This window comes from Mirounga leonina, unplaced genomic scaffold, assembly GCF_011800145.1.
Source record: "Mirounga leonina isolate KUSES-001 unplaced genomic scaffold, KU_Mleo_1.0 Mir_154, whole genome shotgun sequence".
Classification (NCBI taxonomy): domain Eukaryota; kingdom Metazoa; phylum Chordata; class Mammalia; order Carnivora; family Phocidae; genus Mirounga; species Mirounga leonina.
The window spans coordinates 47,605,461-47,618,013 of record NW_023270389.1 but is presented as its reverse complement, the minus strand read 5'-3'; the positions used below and the strand labels follow the sequence as shown (position 1 = coordinate 47,618,013).

The 12,553-nt window shown below is 48.4% G+C and overlaps 1 protein-coding gene across 8 annotated transcripts in view; it reads right to left on the bottom strand.

Moving 5' to 3' along the window:
* Positions 1-2,229: 2,229 nt before the first annotated feature.
* The window catches only part of ABL2 (ABL proto-oncogene 2, non-receptor tyrosine kinase), a 114,591-nt gene continuing 104,267 nt past the window's right edge, over positions 2,230-12,553 (bottom strand). For 4 of the 8 annotated variants that reach the window (XM_035010698.1, XM_035010700.1, XM_035010699.1 and 1 more), the window contains 2 exons: positions 11,809-12,042; positions 2,230-11,499 (listed from right to left, as the gene is read on the bottom strand). In XM_035010698.1, the coding sequence (XP_034866589.1) occupies positions 10,319-11,499; positions 11,809-12,042 (1,415 nt within the window). In that variant the 3' untranslated portion in view covers positions 2,230-10,318. Of the gene's footprint in view, positions 12,043-12,553 lie in introns of all 8 variants that reach the window. The other 4 variants (XM_035010694.1, XM_035010696.1, XM_035010695.1 and 1 more) reach the window with 1 other exon arrangement.

The window sequence follows — 12,553 nt, the reverse complement described above, 5'->3', positions numbered from 1 at the left end:
GCCACATATAAATGCGTACATTGTGTTTCTAGACACACAGGGGATGTGCATTATGTGTCTTTTGCCTTCTCTTGGTTCTTCTTTTGCTTTTCTGGAATTGCACACAGGTCTTATATTTGTCATCACCTCAAGTATCCCCTTATTTAAAGCCTTCCCCAAGCCCTCTTACCTTCAGGCTCTCTCTGATTGAGCACTTGATCACACTCACTCATTTACACCGTCTCAAGGTCAGGGAGGACCTATAGCCTGAGCCATGTTACGTACGTTGTCTCAGTCTAGAGTATCTCAGGAAGAAGATGCAGGAAAACTGATCCTGTTACAACCCCAGCTCTATATTCTGTAAATACAATTTTATTTAAGATTTTGAGAGAGAGAGAGTGGCGTGCACGAGTGGGGGAGAGGGGGAAGCAGGCTCCCCACTGAGCAGGGAGCCAGACCCAAGGCCTGATCCCAGGACCAATCACAGGACCCTGGGATCGTAACCTGAGCCAAAGGCAGACGCTTAACCAACAGCCCCCCAGGCGGCCCTATAACTGTACACTTTATACGGTCTTTAGGTTTCAGAGCACGCTCCAGCAGCCATCCTTTTAGCACTGGCTAGCCACAGCTGCTGGCGTAAATACAGGGTCTGACCGGCTCCGCGCCTCAGGGACAAAGGTAGGCAGCAGGACATGGTGGCTCTGCACCCTTCTCGGGCGCCCGGCCCGCAGTGCGGGGGCTCAGCCGCCTGGCGCTGTGAGACCACAGAAGGCTACCAACTGCAGCTGAGCCTTGCTTGCTCCTTTTGTAAAAGTGAGCATCACTGCACTTCCCTCATAGAGTTGCTGTGAGGATAAGACCAATCCATAAAGTGCGTAGGACACAGCCCTTTGGTGTTTAATAAAGTACAGTCTAATAAAACTGCTGTCAGTTGGCACCATACTCCAAGCCAAGCGGGGGCTTCACCCCCACCCCCGTTCTAGTCCACGTGACCCCAGCTGAAGTCCATTGTCGGTAACCAACATTTGAGAACTTACCATGTGCCCTGCATGCACTGTGCTAAGCACTTTATAGCCACTACTTCATGTCACCTTTAACGCTGGCTTCGGCGACGAGGAAATTGAGGCTCTGAGAGGTAAAAGATCGTGCACAAAGTCACAGAGCTAGTCAGTGGATTGGAGGGGCTCAACCCAGGCAGTCTGACTCCAGCTTTCCTGACTTGTTCCTAAAACAGATTTCCTCAGCTGTGCAGAATGTTACAAATAACACAAAAGAGGGAGAAAATCACAATGGAAGGTTCTCCTCCAGAACTCTAAATCCAGATTGCCCAACTAAACCAAAAATGTGCAGGAGGAAAGGACTGCAGGGGGAACGTGAGGAGGTAAGATGTTTAATTAACAGCCCCTCCACCCGGACCTCACTGTGCACCACATGAATACAGCCTACTCCTACCTAATTACCACGGTACTTCTAAAAGCAATGACTCACGTTTTTAAAAAACTGAAGGCCCAGGGCGCCTGGGTGGCTCAGTTGGTTAAGTGACTGCCTTCGGCTCAGGTCATGATCCTGGAGTCCCGGGATCGAGTCCCGCATCGGGCTCCCTGCTGAGCAGGGGGTCTGCTTCTCCCTCTGACCCTCCTCCCTCTCGTGCTCTCTGTCTCTCATTCTCTGTCTCAAATAAATAAATAAAATCTTTAAAAAAAAAAAAAAAAACTGAAGGCCCAGTCAAGCAAGGGTAGAATGTTCCATGTGACATTCTACACACGCTCTATTAATGCTACTTTGGCTCAAAACCTTTTCAGAACCAAGGCGTCTGCCTTCGGCTCAGGTCACGATCCCAGGGTCCTGGGATGGAGCCCCACGTTGGGCTCTCTGCTCAGCAGGGAGTCTGCCTCTCCCTCTCCCTGCTGCTCTGCCTACTTGTGCTCTGTCAGATGAATACAAAATCTTTAAAAAAGCACCTTTCTATTAATACAATCGGCACTTCGATAGAGTAATTTAAAAAAAAACGTTTCAGACCCTATTTGGAGTGTCCTCAGAGTGGACTGGGAATTAAGTCTCCCTTTACTGTCCCCCGTGTTAGATACACACATGCATGTATACCCATTACCCACCGTATGTACCTGCCCGGCTCCAGATGATGCCTTTGGCCGTTTCCAAAAGTGTAATTCATCGAAGAACGAGCATTCACTCCCACAGAGGACAACCTGAAGAATGTGCCAGAGGGATGTCGCCAAAACCAGCTTCCCCTTACAGACTTCTATTTTATTGTGAAAATAAAAGATACATTCTGCACAGATTCCCTCTCAGTTAAAACTGTGGGAGACACACTCCAATTAGAGGCCTACTTTGCCAATAAAATATTGCAACCTTTATTTAAAATAAAACACAAGTTGGCAAGCCTTGTGAGACAACAGGCAGACAGCATTCCCCTTTCAAGGGCCTCATTTATTTACATCAAGTTTAACACTGTTAGCAGTTCACAGTCAGACAACAGGGTGAGAGAATTAAATTAGAAAAACAAAACACCTGAAAATATATTACAAGAACAAATACCTGACAACACTGGTAGTGTGACCCATGACTGATGTGTTTCCAGTGAAATCCCGTACTGTCTCCCTGTGTCCCCTCAGCGGTGCACAGTGCCAGGCCCTCCAGGCCTCACCCCCGTGCATCCACCACGCATACACCTGCGGAGCGTGACCTTTGGTATAAACGTTAAACGAGTTTTAAAGACTGAATCATAGGCTGTAGGACAAAGTTCTATCAACCACCATGAAACGTTCAAACTTCTTTTTGACAAGCAAGCATAAAACTGGGTTTCTCCACTGATAGCCATTTCAGAATCAGATTGCAAGAAGTAAAAGTGTGGGGTCTACCCAGGAGATGGGGGGTTCTGAGGATGCAGACACAGCTCAGTCAGCCTGCTCGTGGCCAACACACCAAACCAGGGCACAGCTTCTCTTCACCACAGGGAAAGATCTGAATTAAGTGAGAAAGACCCTCTTTCACTGACTCCCCTCCTTTCTCAGCACAATGGTGTAGGTACAGAATGTGGACAGAACACAGACCCTCCATATAGATCTGAGAGATGAGGGTTTTCAAACATATGCCCTAAAGAACTCTGAGTACCTCATTGTCCTTTCTAGTTTCTGAATACTAATTTCTCTGAAGGACAATCACCCTAATCAAGGTGATTTCTCAAGATCTCAGAAAATTTCTCTCATAACGGAATCCCAAGAACAGTGGCCACAGTGAAAAACAGCTTGTCCAAACGGAGGCAGGCTGGCTTACCTGGCCTTCACCTACCAGAAACATCTCGGTCTCTTGGCAGGCCTGCCAACTCTCAACACATGGTATGGTACTTCTGAATTGTGCAGAACAGTATTTGGGATTCACCAGTGAGGATACTAAAGCCCTACAGGATCCTGCAATATCTTCTGAATCATGAATAAATTTATTAGGCACACCTGTGTTACTGTTGTGTTACAACCGATGAAAACTACCCTACATGTGAAAATTTTATTAACTAGAAGTCCCATTCTCCAACTGAAGTTTATGGTGCTCAATTACATGATTTGCAACTTCTATCCTGAGGCTCAGAAGCAAACCTAATAGGCAAGCTTCAATGAGACGAACTATTTCCTTTCTTTCTTGAAGCCCACGAGCACTGGACCACTCACCTCCACCATGTCTTAAAGAATTGACTAGAATGCTCCCAGACCTCAAGCCCTGCACGCAGAGCTCAGTAGCTTGGAGTGACACGCAGGGCCCAGAAACGTGCTCCTCTGAGTAAAATGAGGAACAAAGGACTTCACAGAACAGACACAGAGGGCACGAATTGGGTGTGGTCTAAGGACAAAGTGGAGCCTAAGCTTTCGACTTAAAGGAGACACCCTTTCCTTCAGATGGTCTGCAGGTTAGATCTGTTCACACGCCATCTGTGACCCCGGGCTGTTACCAGGGCCTTGCTACTGTGCTCACTATGTATACTTAACAGTGGGAAAGTTAAAGGATGTCATTTTTCTAAGAGACGTAAACAGTTTCAAATTCATAATTGAAAACAAGAGCAAAGAAGTGCACCTGGAGGGAGGGAAGGGTCCAGTTAGAGCAGCCTTCCCCCAGCTCCCCAGGCGGGCTGGAAAAAAGTGCAGTCTGTCACCTCAGCGTCCTGTATGGGGGGGAACATCTCAAGCAGGGACTCTCACTGACTGGGGCACTGAGCCCCCACCACCCACCTAACCAGTTCTAGCTCACTAAGTGTGCACCACCAACCCAGCTTACAAGTCTCTCCTCCGCAAATCGCACAAAGCCCATCTTTGAAGGCACAATCCTCAGAGCGTCTTCTACCACTCCAAGTCATCCTAGAATCAAGATGACCTGCCCAGGCCTCCTCACCCAGGGAGAAGCATGCGCTCTTCCTACCCTATCCTGCTCTTGGGATCTAGGATACGGAGTCGGAAATGGAGGAAATAGCGCCTTACACATGTGTTATCTTCAAGATGAACCCTTTCACCTCCGGTATGGCATGGGAAAGCAGCCCCAGAGCAGGAAAACCCCTCCTATTGGGACGCTGCAGTAAACGTCAAGCCAGACAGACTTGGAGGCTGTCTTAGTCACCTGCGTAGACACTCTGCACAGCCCGGAAATCCAGCCACACTTCCCGGCGACACAGGAGGGCAGGGAATGGCACTAAAGTTCTGGCGGTAACAGGGCAGGTAACAACAATCATCGTTACTCCAGGCGCTTGCCCAGAAAAGCCAGCCTTGCATTTGAATTTTTAAATTCTGAGAGTTGGAAAACTGGAACTCTATCCAAAAGAATTAACTATCCTGACTGTTGTTATGAGTGGGACAAGCTTTAGAACCAGCCCAGGCCTTTCCTCTCTGCCTGGCGAGGCTAACGGCCAGCAGCAATTTCCTGGGTTGTCGCACGGATGGGGCAGGCATCTGTGGGGCTGCCTTGGCCTGCCTCTGTCACGAGGGTAGAGGCTCCCTCCAGGCTGCCTTTCCCTCTCTCTTTCCTGCTCCCACACCCCCCAAACCAAAGCAGACATTTACAGAAGAACTGAGCTACTGGCTTGACAGAGATACAGACAGCTGGGGGTCTATTAATTCGTAAGAAGAAACTTACATCCAGAGACCCATCTACATAAGAAAACTGGTCATAACAAATGCTTAGGGCACAGAGATGGACCCAAATCCAGATAAAACAAATTAATGCCAAGCAAGATGACGAAACCCCAAAGTTGTGATGAACGAAAACGTTGACAACCCTGTCAGCCCAATGTGAACTCCTGTGGAAGGATAGTAACAATGACATCAACAACAAAAATTGGAAGGGAGAGGGCAGAACGCAGTGAAGCTAGAACTCAAAAGTGGCCACCAATGCAATTCACTCTGGGGTATTTTATAATCTAATAGGCAAATTGTGTTTAGCTACTCATTTTAGAAACACACACACGCGCGCGCGCACACGCAATGAACATCAAGATCATTTCTAACTGGCAGGAAATCCTAGAAAACTAATTCCCAAAGTGCACTGGTTCTATGGCCATCTGATCCCACCCCTCCCCTCCCCTCCAAGAAATCCCAACAAAACCACGCTGGACATCGGTTAAAAAAAGACACTGCCAACATCAACAGGTACGAGTCTGCACCCACCGTGTCAGGATGCTAACTGGCTGAACACGTAGCCTAAAAGGGGGAACACGGAGGATAAAGGGCCTCAATTCTTCCTGAGTTAAGTTCCCCGGAAGAGCCTCTTTATTCTGGAGTACACATTACTACTTTTTAATGATTATAATTAAACCAGAAAGTTGGTCCGTAGTTTTCTGAAGTTACTCGGCTGAGATACAATTTTAGCAAAACACTTACTATGCCTGCACATATTCACTTAGCGGTTTCATATTTACAAATGTGATAAGTCACAGGGGTGATTATTTATATATTTGCATTTTCCGGTCTCCCACAGGTAAAAGCGTATTAAGTCAATCAGCATCTAACCGACTGTTTGATCTTCTAAACAGACAGTAATAACACAACCTTATAGTTAAATTATATTTGATACTTTTCTCAAAGTGCTTTCATATACATTACCTCATAGTCATTAAAATGATATGGATAAAGTTGTTTTGTTTTTAAGAAAAAGGAATGTAGGACTAGGTTTTTTAAAACTCGAGTTAGTATTTCTTTATTACAAAGTGCAGACTACTGCTGTGTTCCTGGGGTCTGTCCAAAAGAATGCCCCCCCCGCCCCTTTTCTAAGTTACTGAGCTCTACTGCACGCCTGCTCCGCCGTGTTGCCATTACTCAGCATGCAAGCCCCTTACGGCCAGAGCATGCCAGGAGCGTGTGCGTTAGAAAGCGTGCAGCACTGTGCAGACTGATTGTCTATCCGAGCCACCTTTTTTTTTTTTGCAGTGTCTCACAAGGCAGCAGGAAAGGTGGAAAGACCCCACAACCAGAAAGTCATGAGACCTGAACCCTATAGCCTTGGCTCTGCCACCAATTAACCGAGATAATGGGCAAGTAACTTCACCATCCTCTCCTCCAACTTCTGAAGCTATGAAGGAAAGGGATGGGGTCCTGATAGTGTTCAGACAGTGCTGGGTATCTAAAACACCTGGAGGGATTCTCGGCTGAGACCTCACCCCACTGGGAAGTCTAAGCTGGGGTGAGCCAATGCATCAGACTGTTTTTTTTTAATTCCAGGGATTTTGTTGCCCATCCCCGGCGAAGACCCACTAGACTAAGTGGTAGTAACAGCAGGAGCAGTGACCATTTACGGAGTGCTCATCATGTGCCAGGCACTCAAGCTAAGTAGCTTACATACGTTATCTCATTTAATCCTTACAACAACCCTGAGGTAGTTACTATTATTATCCCTGTTTTCCAACGTGGAAACTAAGGCTCAGGAAGGTTAAATGACTTGCCTTCTGGACTGGCTTCAGAGTCTCAACTCTTAATCACTATCTATACTGTATCCTTTAAAACTCAAAAGCTCCAGGACTTTAAATAAACACGGGCTGCACCTTAGCTAAGTCAGCATGTTTTATTAACTGGGTACGATTTTACTAGCCAATTTTCAACTGAATTGTAAGAAAATTCTAACTTAAACCCCAAAAATGCAACTGGCGAAGGATCTCTACTCTAATGATATCAATGAATAGGGGTTCATCTGGAAAAACACTGAATGAATTTCTTAGGGCCAATCTTTTTTAAGGCTGTATCTCTGAAAATCACAATGGAAGGCTGTAGGAAAATATACACACTTTAATTTTACACAAAGCCTTTTAAGAAAATACTTCATGTGGAACACAATCAAGATGTATTCCACACAAAACACTGCGTTTTAAGGTAAGAAATCTAAGCTGAAATCATACTGTCTGTACGTGAAAGGACTCAAGCGGTACCAGCCCCAAGGTATGCATATATATCAACCACTTTAGAGAGTTGTCAACACCTCGTAGAAGGCCTCTTGCTCCTGGCTTTGCTTTTAAACTAGACAGACTATGTTTTTAGTTTTGAGAAGCAGTTTTCTCTACTTTGAGTTCAAACTTTTGAATTTACATAAGGTTATTTTAAAAATCTGGTCCTTTTCAATTAGAAAAAGGAGCAGTCAAGTGATACTTTTCTAGTAAGTTGACAGTGCCTCTTTCACCTGACCCCTGGAGTCCCACGCAGTTCAAGCATCACGTGGATGGGCTGTGCTACAATCGTTCATGCTGCTCTTGACAGTGTTGAGAAAAAGCAATTCATTTCATGAACTTCTTGAGCACCTACTGTAGGCAAGACAGAGCCAGGTGCTGCCCCTGAGTAAGACACAGTCCCCGCCCTCAAGACTGTTCCGCGATGAGAAAACCAGGGAGCTTACACACACTCAGTAGTGTTCCTCCAAGGCTTATTTTCAGAGCTCTCAAGGAAAGATCCCCTGCTTTAAAAAAAAAAAAAAAAAAAATCCCCTAAAAAACACAATTATAATTAACCCCTCAACTTGCATCCCACAATGACAGATAAACTTAAAAAGCAGCATAATATTCTAAAGTTTTAGCTTTCCCTGTCCCACCCTTAAAAGGCTAATGGCTAAAACGATTTCAAGTTCATGGAAATGACTGCTGAAGGGGAGTGGCAGAGAGGAAGGTGGGAGGACCGTGGGCCTCCATCCATGTTGAAGGGAACTCTGCCTTCTCGTCCAACCACCACAGGAAGCCCGGCCGGATTGCTAGCCGCCTGTGCTGCACCTGACCGTGACCTACGGATGCGGCTCACCCATGCCCTGTCAGCGAGGCCCGGGGCTTTCTCCCCCTTCTCCCCCTGCTCCTGGCCTGGGCCTCCTTTGGTGCAGTCACAGTAAGATTTTCTTTCTAATGAAAACTAAATTTCCTCCTTGGTCAAAGATGACACACTGTACAAAACGGTTTTTCCTCCTTAGTATTCTAGCCCTGTTAGCATCATCTCAGCAGTTCAACATTTCCATTATCTGCTACTGAGCAGAGAATGGAAACCTTTCAACGTAACGACGCTGCACCGAAGTGGCTCTCAAAGGGACAGCTATATGCTTATCTGCAAAAGACCCCTGAGAAGATGTAGCATTACCTTCATTTAACAGATTAAGAGATGGGGCTGTGGCTTGACAGGGGATCGATGACAGAGCCAGAAAGAAAACTCACAGGCCATCAGTGTTCACTTCCTAGCTTCCTAAGTTAATATTCCTTTGGGAGGAAAAAAGTAGTGTATTTACTCTTTTGTATCAGGTTCTCCTTGGGTGGGTGGGGGGTGGTGGTCGTAAAGCTTTAAAAAGAGAATGAAGTATTAATTAAAATTAGACCTGATATCAAGAATATGAGTAGTATCTAACCGATTAGGTTCAGTTCCATATGATCCTAATTAGTTTCCATAATAATAACTGAATAGGAAAGGAAAAGGCCCATTTTTCAAAGGCAAAACATATTTGGGGGTTAAGTCATTAGGTTTCTAGGATTTAATCAGTGTTTCCTGGAAATGACCTGCCCCTTCAATTATGCATTCTTCTAAGAGAGGTGAAATGACAAAATAAATATCAAAGAGTATTCCCAATAGGATATTTACAGACAAACCCAACAATGAGGGGGAGGGGGATATGTGAAAGAAGAAAAGCATATGAGAGTAATTTGGGGTGATTCATTTGAAATCCACAGAGACTAAGAGAATGTTTCTCCTTGCTCTCCAACTAGCCTGGGTCTAAGGTGATAAGGGAGGAGAAAGGTACAGAGAAATGGCCATTGGGACCGAGTCAGCTTCTCGAAAACTCTCAGTCACAGACCTCTGGACCTGACCACTGGATTCCAAGAAACCTCCCTCCCTGGTAGTTTAGCTGATAAAGAAATACAGAGCTGCTCAATTCCTTGGCCAGTATGTCGGTATGCAGGGGCACCGTATCAGAAAAGGATTCCTGAGAGAACCTGTACATGACCACTATTTTCGAAACCAACGCTGGTCAGTGCCCTGAATACTGCCAGAGATAGAGGAGGACAGCCTGCCCAGCAAAGAGCAGAGAGGAACCACTAAGGAAACCCCTATGCCTATGATTTCTAGACGGGCACCAGCAAGCAGAAAGCCAATCCTGGTCCACTAGGAAATAATCTACGAGACTGGGAGAAGTGACTTTTGCTCATCAGTGGAGAAGATGTGAGGAGGAGGTTTCAATCTCCCTGACAACTTCCTGCACCAATTAGCACACCCATGGGAAAGAGGACAAGAGCCCACCCTAGCAATCTGATCTGCAGTTCTTACTGCAGCGGGGAGCCCTGTGGAAACAGCTGCGTTCAACAGCCTCAAAGGAAAGGTCCCTCGGTACATTCCCAGCTTTCTCCTCTTCTGTCCCACCCGATTCATTCGGCGAGGGGGCGCGTCATCACCGATCGTAACCCCTGGAGCCCCAAGCCAACCCCGCAGTGTGTGGTGCGGAATGAGCGCCACTGCCAGTTCCCGGGCGGGCGCAGGCCTGCGGCCTTGCCGAGAGCAGCCCTGTGTCCCCAGCGCACAGCATTCCGGGTAGGCCGCGGGCTGGACTGGGTTCTTCGTGGCCTGACATACACACGCTCCCTGATGTTCCGGTGCGCCTTCCAATCCTGTCCGCGACTGCTCCGCCCCCATCTCATTTCCCTGTCCTACGTGTTTTTGCTTTTTGTTGTTTTTGAGATGAACCTGTAAACGTGAGAGCTCAGAGATCTGAGGTACTTCACATAAACACACTCAAGTATCAGTCTTTCATTTTTTGAAAACAGGAACACAGGAAAACAAGCCCCTCTCCCTCTCCCCTCAGAGCTGTGGGCGTCTGCCCACGAGGCTCACAGTGGCTACCTCTGCACCACGTCGCTGATCTCCTGTACACATGACAGTAAGTTATTAAGGACAGGGTTGGCCCCGGGCCCCCCGGCCGCCGCTGAAGACACCTGCAGCTCCTGCAGGCTGAGCTCCAGTTTGCTCACGGCCTCTCGGAAGGCAAATTTGTTGCGCGTCTGCGGGATGCAGTCCACGTAGCCTGAGCAGTAGTCGAGGAGCTGGTGGCCAGTGTCCACCAGCTGGCTGTTGGGCACAGGCTCCGTGATGGCACTGGACAGTAGGTCAGCACATTCCAGCAGGGCCTCTTTGCTGATTTTGTCTGCTGAGATTTTCTCAGCCGCCTGTCTGGTTTTTCTCAGAGCCACTTTAGTACCTGCTGTGCCGTTAGCCATTTTGGCTGGCGAGATGGAAGATGTGGGGAGAGGCACTTGAGGGGGAGGCATCACTGGCCTCCCGGCTTTCCCACCACCAGGCACTGCCCCCGGGGCGGCCTTTTTCCCTCCTTCCTGTGTTTCTGGCATGGGCTGTCCTGCAGTCAGGGCGGTCGGCTCTTCCGTGGGGTCTGCGCACATGGACGGATGCTGCAGTAGTCTCATCACTGGGGGAGGGGGTGGGGCACACTTTGGTTTTACCCGTCGGGGTCGGTCCTTGTCTCCAGAGGATGTGACCTGATGCTCAGATAAGAGCTTGAATTTATTGCCCTGAGAGTCTGTGCCAATGAGCTGCACGTCAGCTGGAGTGTGCTTCAGAGTGGGTGAGATAAGGACCGGCACTTTGTGGTTGTGAGTGGTTGGGAGGGCTGCTGCGGCCTTGGCCGGAGAAGACCAGCCCGTCTGCTCGCCGTCCTCTGGGACTCCAGCCATGCCGAGTCGCGCCCCACCATTCCTCTCCTTGCTCTTCGGGGCGGCTGCCACTCCAGCCACCCCTGCCCCTGGAGAGTCCTTCTCTGTAATGGCTGGATCCCCAGAGGGGGTTCGGAGAGGAAGAGCCGTGGCTCCTCTGGGCAAAAGTTTGGCTTTTGGTCTCTCCCTACTTGCAGCAGCACCTTCCTCTGATTTTTTTGGAAGCATGTCACTGGCCCTGTCCACATTCTCTTCTGGCTGAGAAGAGGTGGACACTGTCCTTTCCAGCTGGAGTTTGGACCTCTGGCAGTTCCTGGGAAGGGTCATTGCCATCCTATCCTGCTCTGGAAGCCCTGAGGACATGGAAGATGTAGAGTTTGACCTTGGAAAAGGCTTGGAAGTGTCATCACTGGCTGTGGGTTTCCCCGCTCGTAAGCCCAGTGTCTTTTTGATTAAGCGTGGTGTAAAGAAGCCTGTGATGCCAGACCACCCGCCCCCAGCAGTGCCGCTGCCCCCGCCCCCACCGCCATCGTCATTACAGAGGTTCCTCTGTGCAAAGCTCCCCCCAAAGCACTTGGGTGGCACCAGATTCGCCTCTTGCTGGGCAGGAGTGAGAGAGAACCCATCAGCATGCTGTAGAGAAGCAACAGATGAGAAGTTACCCGTGAGTTCGTATTTCTTGTGGGGTTGATTCTCCATTTCTCGGAAGGAGCTGCTGCGTTTGGGGGGTGTGGGAGCATTTCTCTTTTTCATGAAGGAGCTGAAGAAGCCTCCCTTCCTATCCCTGGTGAAGCATGTCTCTTTGGCATCTTCCAAGAGGCTGCTGGGTGACTTGTCTCTTTGTTTTCGAGGCAATGCTGGGGACCCACTAGGGGCCTGTGCACCTCTAAGGAACCCTGATGAGAAACGGCCAATCAGTAATGTGAAAGACAAACAGTGACTCCGTTACACTTGAGTAACTAAGGCTTCACTGTAAGAGTTTTGTCAGGATCTCTTAAATGTCAGGGATCAGCAGGACTCAGAGAAAACTAATAAATGCGTTATCATTTCCCACCGATGAGTTCCAAATACAACATGGGATATAAACGCGAAGAAACCACCCGCTGGTTTTCACCTCGGCATGTCTTTTCTCTAAAAACCACGGCGCACCCTGGCCTCCTCTATCAGGCTCAATGAAGCAGTTTCTGCCAGAACCGTAAAGACGCTAAGCGTCTGGGATTCGGGAGTTGAGGAAAGAGCGCGGGAGGCCGAGCCGTGGGCCGGGCGGGGAGGTCGGGCCTACCGCCGGCACGGCGGGCCGGCCACAAGAGCCGGAGCTGTTGCAAGGCCAGCCGGCCCCTCCTCAGGGCAGACGGAGAGCGGAGTGGAGATCGAGCATCGTACCCCAAGGTTCTTGGAATGAGACGG